The following is an 11,359-nucleotide window of genomic DNA, read 5'->3' on the forward strand; positions in this document are numbered from 1 at the left end:
TTTCTTTTTTAAAGAACAGATCTACCAATATTGTCATATCATGATAAAGACATGTAGAACTTCGATGAAAATTCATTAATATAATCCAATTTAAAAGAAAAAAAGTTTAATATTACCATATCATTTTTGAAGAAGTAAAGGTTCTTGTCTCTCAAATCGAAGAAAACTGAATCAATATTATCCGGAACTGATTCGCCGCCGTCTTTGCCTTTAAATACATCTCGGATTTTCTTCGGCCATCCTTCGTACAACTTGTCGTTCTCATTGTCGTACTTGTAGACATCATCATCTATAAACAAAGCAAATAATTCACTTAAAGATATACAAAAAACATATAGGACATACAAAAAACTTCATCTATAAGCATTCAAAAACATAAAACATACAAAAATGTATCACCTATTTGCAAACAACAACTTAAACAATGACTCACCTATAAACATATAAAAACATAAAACTTACAAAGTGATTCACCTATAAGCATATAAATCATACACAAATATAGACTATAAGCATAAAACATAAGACATACAAAATGTTTCACCTATATGCATACAAAATATCAAACATACAAACTGAATAGTTTCATCTATTCGAATACAAAAACATAAACTATGCAAAGTGTTTCACCTATTAGCATACAAAGACATAAAACATACAAAATAGTTCACCTAATAGCACATAAAAAGACTATTTCAAAATAGTTTACCTATAAGTAAACAGAAAAATAAAAGATGAAACTGTTTCAGTGACATAAAATATACAAAATATTTCAGGTGTGTCGTCAGTATACGAGTCTAAAGAAAGTTTTGTTTTAAAAGATACATTAAACTGAACTTAAATGAACTGGAAAATAATTAAATCGTTTAGGAATCCAGACGGGTATTTCTTCTCTAAAATTACACAAATTATAAGAATAATTCATTATTTTGCTGAAGTAGAAATCTCGCTGTCATAAGGACATTCAATTCAAGCATTTACATATTTTTGTGATAAAGGTCAGGCCGGAGGTATGGCCTGAAACAAACATATTTGGCCTTACAGTTGAAGAAAATAACAATTAAGCAAGTCCTCCCACGCGAATGCAAATAAATTATCTTTTCTTATTTTAGGTTCTTACTTAATGCTTAAACGTGACTGTCAGGCTATTAATGTGATTTACGTAGTATATGAGCCGTTCCATGACAAAACCAACACAGTGGGTTTGCGACCAGCATGGATCCAGACCGGCCTGCGCATCCGCGTAGTCTGGTCAGGATCCATGCTGTTTGCTAACAGTTTCTCTACTTGCAATAGACTTTGAAAGCGAACAGCATGGATCCTGACCAGACTGCGCATCCATGCTGGTCGCAAAGCCATTACGTTGGTTTTCTCATGGCGCGGCTCATATGTATTTGCAAATGACGGCTAAACTATCTGTTGTATCAAAAACGTCTGTGGATAATAATAGGCGTGTAATTTATGAAATAACTAAAATGGCTTATGTTATACTCGGTTCATATAATTAAAAAAGACAGGCTGTTACTCAGAGATACACACACCCAGAATCAGTTCAATATTAACTTATTTCTTCATTTAAGGTTATTTTTTTAAATGTACTGAAATTCAACGCAGGTTTACCAAGTTATTAACAAGAGTATTGAAGCAAAAATCACTACTCGTATTTCTTATTAAACATCTATACATTATAATTTATATGAACACATTTTTTCCAGTGAAAAGTTGGCTAATTTAAGACAGGTCTGCACGTTTGATCAACCGGGCCTGACTTATCCAAGAAACCTAGAGATTTAACCCTTTTTATTACGCATTAAACTGCGCTATTTGTCTCTTAATTTTAATTCATTTTGACAATATTCAGATTTTGATGTTTAAATAAATAAATAAATAAATAAATAAATAAATAAATAAAATAAGCACCAATGTTAGAAATAATTTTCGAGCCCACTGCATGGAAAACACGCTCAACTAGGCAACTCAGGTGGGTGTTCTATTTTGTTTATAAAGCGACGCTATCGTGTCTGATTGCAAGGAGTGATCAAATATTTATTCCCTCCCTTTAGAAACATATACGTATTTAAGAGTTGAGATAATTAGCCACATTCCATCGTACTATTAGGCAGATGGTAATAAATTTTATGTATTTGTAAAGTTAATGTTACAAGTGCAAATCAACATACATTTCTCATTAAAGTCAAATTCATTCTTGTATTAATTAAAATCAAACAATTGTTGATATCAGTGGTCTACAAACATTTATTAACAGCATTTGTTCAGTGTTATGTAATTATAACAATTTTCCACAAAAATGCACAATTATTACTTATGTAATAAATCTAAACGAACTAGTAATATACTTGTAATGTGGATATAATTGCATACACCAGTCTTACATATTAAACGTGTTACTATATAACAAAACATTTACAACATTAAGATAAACAACATTTTTTCTTCCGAATAAATTCATAAATGTATACAAAATAGAATGACTCGTTCTAATTTCTTATGACCTATGTTAAAGTGCATTACATATTATGAGGTGTACAAGAAAACCGAACGGCATTTAAAACACGGAAAAGCTATGCGATAAAACTAGGGTTCCAGTCAATTCTAACGCATACCGAAAACTCTTATATATGATATTAAAGGTAAGCAAAATTTACTAAACAATATCAAGTTAAAGTCTCCCGTGCTTTATAAATATATGAAGAAGATTTGAATTTGCTTTGACAAGCATAAACGTTTGAGGCAATAGTTTTATCATGTAGAAATCTGGGATCTTTTCATGTGTGATTTATTGTTCACGATTCCAGAAGTCAACAGTTTGCAACAATCACCATAAATATATGGCCAAAAAGACCGAAATCAAGAGATGTGAAAGAAAAATGAATACAGGCACAACCAAACAGCTCAGCAAAAGAGATCCTATTACTATGTACGGAAGGTATTTACCTTTAAAGAAATATGCATCGTCCTCCACATCACTGCCAGAAATGTAAAATACTTGGGCATAACCATCGGGATCATCTGGAATACCAGCCCATTCCGTCGTGATGTAGAGGGGATCTCCATAGCGGGTTCGGTTGGCATGGTTCTCGTACATCCAGTAGTGATTTCCACGGAAAAAGTAGGTATTGAATATAAAGGAGGTGCCTTTATCATTTTTACGAATCCAGTCAAAGACAGTGTTAAAGCGACCCTTGCAAACACCTGCAATGAAAGGCATTTTAAAGAAATCAATATGAATCACGTGTAACACAATTAAAATATATATACCAACAATATAACACAATAGTTTAGTTATTATCAATACATTATTTATTTTAATACGACAAACAGTACTATTATCAAACTGTTTACTACTGATGGCACTTAGTAGTATGTTTTATAATGTCAGGAAATTTACCATATACTCTTTGCACTGCTTTTCTGTCTTCCCAACCGAGTTCGAACTCTGGTCCAGAATTTTCCTTCTCGTAAATTGCATACATGATAGAATACTTCTTGTTGGTATGCATTAAACCAAGCACGTGACCTATCTCATGCACAGCGACTCTCAATAGGTAGATACCGTCTGAAGTGAAAGACCGCATTGTCTTGAAGAATTCATCGTCATCGAAATGCATGTTACCAGTGGAGAAGGAATGGGCGATCTCACCGCCATGACCATCGAAGTCTCTTTTGCAGTTCTGATGTGCACCTAATAAATTTAAAAGAGAGAGAGCTAACATTCTGTGCAAAGATCCATTAGGATTAGCTACTTTCTAAGAACGAAGCTTACAAAAAACAATCCTTTAAATCATACGAAAGACATTTACACGGAAATGCATAGACAGATAAGAAGCACAAAAAAACTCAAAGGAACACAGTGGAACACCGCGTAGAAAATATTAGTGGCACAAAACCGCTGGGGAGTTCGTAAAATAATTTCAAACGAAATGCTAAATACAATATATATGTAAAGGGTGTAAGGAAATTTCATTCCAAATGGAAAAATAAATCAGCTTATCAAAAACATGGAATGTGAGAAATATATAGTTTTCCGTCATATTAAATGCTGATATGTTGACGTAATGCTTGCTTAATTTCACATATTCTTATTGGAGAAAAAACATTTTGTTCTATGTACTAAGTTCAGCAATTTTCAACTTTTGAAAATAAACAAGTGTTTCTTCTTGCATTGATTCTAACAGAAACATTTCATGTCGGATCTGAATTATCATTCGTACAATACAAATTCAAGTACTATAATGTAAAACAAAACAAATAACTTCTAAATATATTGCAACATATGTGTACTATTAAGTATGGAAGTGGCCTACCCCCAATAAATTTTATTGAAAAATGCCATTTTCTACAAAAGATATAAGTAAGAGAAAATTTTCACTGACTGTCATACATTCTCAACTTATCCAATAGTAAAATCAAAAACACTGTCATTGGTAGTCTTTCAGTGAATGGTATGACCCTTTCCTGTTTTCTTTTACATCTCAGTAAAATAGTATGGACGTTTACTAAACCGGAATGAAATTCCTTTACACCCTTTAGTTCCAATTCAAGACCTTGGACATAAGTAACAACACTTAATACACGTCGGTAGAATCCTCTGCAAATTCTTTGGTATTTGTTGCAAATCTTGCCAATTTATTGATATGTAAGAATAATGTTTTCATACGTTATAAAAAGCATTTATCTGCATAATGTTGTAACGTTAGGTTTGTAAGACAATGTATAAAGTACACATGCATGTCAATAGACGTCTATAAATAAAAGATCTTTAAATAATTCTATTCAACAGACCTTTTTGACCAACCCCTTATCTTTAAGATAACAAAGAAATATTTTGAACAGGTGGATAAGATAAAAAGATAGAAAATGATTAATCTGATATTGCAAATTGCCCGGAAAATAAAAAGATAATGCAGTGATGGATACATCAACAGTTTATTTTTTCAACTATTCACCGAGTCTTTCAAGTTGCCGAATTTTTCAAACAGGAAATCAAAAGCACACGTGAAAGTTCATGATAACACTAAGTAGTGTCAAGTCTAGATTATTTTTTCATTTAACAATTGAACTTGTTTTGTGTTTCTTTGCAAAAAAATACACGTAGGCAGATGTCTGTAAACACGGCTTATAATTAGGTCCATCTACCACTTTGATTACATTTTGGCAGAACTTGTTCCTTTGCTTGGAATCCTGCCTCTTTTCTATGCTTCATTTACAACGAAATACAAAATGATTGATGGAATATTGACCCCGTGCAACTGTACTTTGTATACAGGTGATTTGCCGATCTGTTCAAGGAATATAAGCACTTACATATGCCTCACAATAATTCAGTTTCTGTTGTATAAAACCAGTGTTGTTATATGCGCAACTGAGGATAACCACAAACTTTACAAAATTTAATGTGAAGTATCAACATTTACATTGTTCAGTTGAATAATAATTTATATATTTTTGGTGTAACATTGTAAATTTGTATATTGTCAAGTCACGGTGACGCCATTCACTGCGTAATCATGCCATACTTGAATTTCGTTGAAATGTGTCGCTCAAATTATAACTTGCTGACGGACGACGTAAAATCCTAATATGAATTCTTTTTATTAAGAAATTGTCAATGCACGTGCGTAACTGATATGTATAACTCATAATCTTTGTAATTCAAGGCATTGATGGAATTATATCAATCGGTCATATATCGCACAATAAGCATCATTTGATAGGTCAACGGTAATACATATAAGAAAGTAAATTATCGCCATAAATCATTGCCATAATGAAAGCTCTCAGTAATCGGACGTCATAAACATTTAGTGCGAATTCTCTCGTATGCATTAAGTCATTGCTAGTTTTTTTATGATTTATTTTATTATTTCTGTAATCACAAGATGCTGACATATACACCCACACTTCGTCATGAAATTGATTTATCTGTCAATGCTAAGAGACATTCTATGACAATCTAAAAATAGACGACATTTATGCACATCTGTATATTTCAGATACTTTCATATTTTTCAGAATATGTGTCATACAGTAAAAACAACAAATCATTTTGGCATCCCTTCCGAGGTATGGCATGTGACTGCCTTTCAGTAAAATAGTAATAGTCGGTCGTTTTTACATCCTACCTGAGGTGCCAAGCGTGAAACCTCTTCTAGATCTGGTAAGTTTCAAAGCTCTTTAATTTACGAACAACTTAAAAGATATAAATGTTTCACTTTTAGTGTAAAAATATTATTAAGTACTAAAATGTTTAAAAGCCTAACAGTAGTTTTATCTTAAACCAGGGGTATGCACAATTCTAAATTGTCAAAAGTTTGACAAAGAATATATATGAACAAAAAACTACAAAAGTGAAATGTGGCGGTTAATGTTGCATCTTTTAATTTTGAGTTATACTTAAAAACTCCCCAACATTCATTTTTACAAAGGCAATACTTGTAAATCATGCAGACGTCAGTTAAATAAATTCTACTTCGATAAAATTAAAGACATTGAATCAAGTTAAACACTATAGCTAAACTGACTCATACCAAATTAAAAACCTCATTTTATATCGCAAATCGTGTAACATTAGGCATTTAAAATGCCTGCGACATAAAAGATATTCTTCTAAAATATCTTGCGACATAATGAATTATAAATACATTCCGCAGTCTGGTGTAGTTTGTAGTTGCTACGTAAATGTGTCAAATCTTTCAGACTGCTATCTATCATTTTGTGTATATTAGTGTCATACATATTCTGCCGCCTTGTTATTGTAAACACATCATATGCAACGATACCATGGTGATGCAACATTACTAAATTCAAATTCATATGCAATTGTTATCTATCAAGACCAATTGACATTTAGAGGGCTTGTTAAACGCTATAATATTACATCCATGTTCAGATAATATGTAAAAGAAGCCTCTCGAAATGTCAAAGGTTGTTTTTATATCTGTTAATATATCTGCATGAAGTGTTATCCAGACAACATTTTGATCAACTGAACGACATAACTGTAAACCGCATAACATAAACAGATTATATTTGCAACTCGTCCACGGACTCGTCTGACTTTACTCAAACGAAAAAAAAAATTTTTTTTGTGATAGTTATTAAGTTACAACGTTAAAATTTAGGTTCTTGGGCAACTTTCCAGCTTTAATGGCTATGGATGGGCTCCTGGGTAGAACCACAAATCCGGGTAGCTTACGCATATTAATTAAATTTACATCACGAATGCGTTTTCGAAACCACAGTGCTGCGTGGCCAGTGATTCAGCGTCATCGCCCAACCACGATTATGCAACACTTCGGGCATTATTGCATGACTGTGGCATTTTCCTTTGAAGTTTTGTGTTTTCTAAATTCTGGTATCGCCACGGTTAGCCGTGCTCTAAATTCCGTTGCACACAGGTATCGCTCACAATTTTCTCTGTCTGGGATGTAGAACAATACACACAAATTAGCAAGTGTTGCTGTGATAAGGTATTGAAAATGATAAGCTATTTGAAATAATTTATTACTGTATTTCTGTAGTTTAGTTCTCTACATCTTGATTTAAAACTTGATTTTTTAAATAACATAAAAATATAACTGCAAAAATGATTATGATATTCTATTCAGTTTAAAAATTCAAATTACGTTTCTGGCAAAGCTTTACAATATGCTCTAGGTGTTAATTTCATCGATACATGAAACGTTTGTTGATAAAATTAGCCACGTGTGGTTTGTTTACATTCCCTATTTCTCCAGGGTTCATGACCTCGTTAGCGCCTTCCCCATCCCCACCCCCACCCCCCTGCAAATTTTTAGCAGTTAGTTTAAATTATTTTTGAAACTCTATTTCACAACTTTTTGTTTTGAAAAACAATTACACCAATTGATAAAGAATGTTTCAATGCGTATTTATGCACTTTTTTTTTATCTTTTTTTCTTTCAGTAGTTTATTTAAAATTTTGAAAAAGGGATCTCTGATGTGAGCATGCATAATTTATATAAAAAACCTGCCCAGCGCCATCTTCTGGCTTTTATATGGTAGTTGGGGGTTTACCATGAAATGTTTCTAAGGGAGGCTCAAGAGGGGAAATATTTTTAAATATTTTAAATTTAAGATATTTAAAAAATGTGTTCAGTTTACTGTTTTTAATCATGCAATAAATCAGTTAGACAATACATACGCGTGTGTTACCGGCGAGTATCATCATGCTTGGGAGAATCTCACAGAACGTAATTTGATAGCAAACTCGCCTCTACGAGGCTCGTTTGCTACCCAAATTACGTTCCCTGAGATTCCCCCGCGCATGATGATACCAGCCGGTAACACACTTTTATGTATTATCTAACTTATACTTAATGTCTTTTATGCAGGCAACTGAAACTAACTGATCTTGATTAGACTGATTTCAACATGGAAACAGTTGTGACGTCACATAAACTACGTCATCAATAAATTAACATGTTGTGTGTGTATTGACTAAAATGTGGTTCACAATTTCGTTTAGTTTATGTGTTACAAGACTAAATGTTGTCGCTTTGGCACGCAGATAAAGAACATTACTTTGAATGGAAGATTTGACAAGGAGGGTTATTTAAAACTACACGACAGCTTGAGGTTTGAACACAAACAAACGGGAATACTTGTTCAAATGAATAGAACCGGATAGTCATGATAGATAAATAACTTTACTGTTATGGAGTGTTATATTTCTTAGCGAAATGGTAAACCAAAAAGACTGATACTAATATTCAGCATGGCGTCTATTGAAAGTTTACGTAGTCAAGTCGTCCCTTACGTCACACTGATCAGTTAAGTTGGCCGTTATGACTAAATAATACCAGACACGCGCCGGCAAAAAAAAAGCAAAATCGCTGAACGTGATTCATAATACGGCTTAAAAAGCACATGTTTCGTTACTTATACTAACATAGGTATTAAATGTAATAATATATAACTGTTTAAGCTGTGAAGGCTAATAAAAGACAAAAACCTTTACATTATGACTAAATTAATCTAAATTTCACAATGCTATTCAACATGACTCGCCGTTTAATTTCAATTCTGAACAGCAAAATAATTACAATTAACTGAAATATTAAACTGAAAGCCCACACTAAATATACTGATAATTACTAGATTATACTAATACATGTGCTATAACGCTTGGTATGTCTATCCCTGGTTCTCCAGAATCATATATCCGAGTTTTTCATGAAATCCGCTTGACTAAAATAAATCTTTCCTATATGAATCGGAAATTACTGCTAACAAGTAAAGAAAGTAGCTCTTCTCCGGAAAAAAAAACTTACAAAGACCACTACACTTAACTTTTACTTGGTAAAAGGCTGATTTGATATCAAATGACAAAAGATGCTTATAAAACACTTTCCGGATAATAATCTACCATTGCTCCTAGGATTCCAGAAGCTCGTATTTACTAAATTTAAGAAACAAATGTCACTGCACCGCTTTGGATCTAACTACCGTAAGAAGTGAGCAATTAGTGAAGAAGACTCAAAGTAAAACTGCAGCAAAGCTGAAGCTACCTGTTGAAAGACAAACATTGAAAGTGTTCGCAACAGAAGCAAGAAAATGATACAAAGCATTACCTATATCTACAGTGACAGTATCTGGCGAGCTGACATGATATGATTCAGCAAGGTGATCAAATCTGACATCTAACTGTATTATCTCCCTATGCTCTGATATAAAGTTATTCACAGAAGCAGAATATCAAACGAAACATTGGCACATATATTACAAATGGCCTTCTGGTGTTTATATAAATATTGTGACTGTAACGTGTGATCATTAGAAAGGGCTGCTTACAAACGATATTCTATAAATAGACTATGAGAATCTGTCTGATTTAGGTTTAACGCCGTTTTTCAACAGTGCTTCAATTCTGTAGCGTCGGCCTTTCTACATGCAGGAGGAGGACCCAATATGACAACATATGTTTTTCTTGACATAAATTGTAATGTATGTGGACATAGCTCAGTATAAGAATCTTTCATGTTTTCTTTTGAACTAAACACAAAGTGAGTGAGAACTATAGAGTCTTTAAACACAAAAGGTTGCTTAATATTATAACTGCTGTTTTATATTGAAAACGCTTTACATTTTCTAAGATATATCTATTTCATGATTTATATTTTTCTCTGATTGTGTGCATACATAAATATGTTAAGAGTATATTTTACATCATTTACAAAATGTTTGGGTAATATTTTAGTTTCGCTATCACCTTGCCTCTAGAAGCTTAGCCTTTAGGCTATAAAAATCATGAGACCTTTCTCAAAGTGTAACCGTAAAAAGTCTCCCCTTACTTTGGTTTAGTTGTGTTATTTTTTCTGCTCCTAAAATCCAATGAGTTCTGCTTCAGCCGTTCCTTAGCACCTCTGATCCATGTACAAAATCAGTCAAATCAAATCTGTCACTAGCTTCTATGTTTCAAATGTTACTATGTTTCAACATAAGTCTCATAACGGCCTAGATCAAAGACCTCTGGTTATGTTTTTCCAAGATATGGCGACCGAGAAAAATCGGTTGATAAAAATAGCGAGTGCGTAATCAAAAGCAATTAATGTGCTTCTTAAAATAAAGTCTAATTGAATATATATTGCCCATTAGGATAAAATGATGACTATGATGTTTGAAAATATAATGGCATATCACGTAGCTCTGGTATTAAATGCGGAATTCAACGCTTCATTTATACCAAGTATCAATTCATTGCACTGTAACGCCTGTGGTCCTGTTATGTACTATCTTCTTTGAAGTTACGAACATAACTAGGAGGATTTATTACAAGGAATATAACATTTATATCATCCATAACAATAGTTATAAATAGAAAAGGTAATAGGAATGTAATTAATGAAACTATTCAATTCATAATTGCGAGCAATGGCTCTTTGAGTTTAGAATATCTGTCTCAAGTATAACACGGGGGATGGTGTACTTTAATGTGTGTGGTGATAAAACATTACTTGAATGGAGTTGAGATGAACGATATTTCATGTCAGCAAGACACGATTGCGGGCATTGCTTCAGTAAAACCCGTGAAAGAAAGCCTAAGAGACAAGATCTTAGGTTCGTTTATAAGTCTTGCCCTTCCTAAAACTTACAGTTAAAGTGTATTTGAAACATCATTAAACTGACACATAACTTATAAAATCAAACTGTATAATGTATTAATTACAAGCATCATGAAAAAGAGTTGGAAACTTGTTCGTTAAAAGTTTGATTCATTGTACTCTAATACATTTTCACAACCTTCGGTCAATATATAAAGTAGAATATGAATTAATTTGTATCATAACAAGAGCTCGTCGAACACGAAATGCCCCCCTTG

The 11,359-nt window shown here is 32.8% G+C and overlaps 1 protein-coding gene across 3 annotated transcripts in view; it reads right to left on the bottom strand.

Moving 5' to 3' along the window:
* Positions 1 to 11,359, bottom strand: part of LOC123547447 (matrix metallopeptidase-21-like) — an 82,457-nt gene that overhangs the window by 5,649 nt on the left and 65,449 nt on the right. For all 3 annotated transcript variants that reach the window (XM_045334570.2, XM_045334571.2, XM_045334568.2), the window contains exons 4-6: positions 3,410 to 3,703; positions 2,956 to 3,213; positions 117 to 289 (exon numbers count right to left, since the gene is read on the bottom strand). In XM_045334570.2, the coding sequence (XP_045190505.1) occupies positions 117 to 289; positions 2,956 to 3,213; positions 3,410 to 3,703 (725 nt within the window). The remainder of the gene's footprint in view (positions 1 to 116; positions 290 to 2,955; positions 3,214 to 3,409; positions 3,704 to 11,359) is intronic.

Source organism: Mercenaria mercenaria, chromosome 9 (assembly GCF_021730395.1).
Source record: "Mercenaria mercenaria strain notata chromosome 9, MADL_Memer_1, whole genome shotgun sequence".
Classification (NCBI taxonomy): Eukaryota; Metazoa; Mollusca; class Bivalvia; order Venerida; family Veneridae; genus Mercenaria; species Mercenaria mercenaria.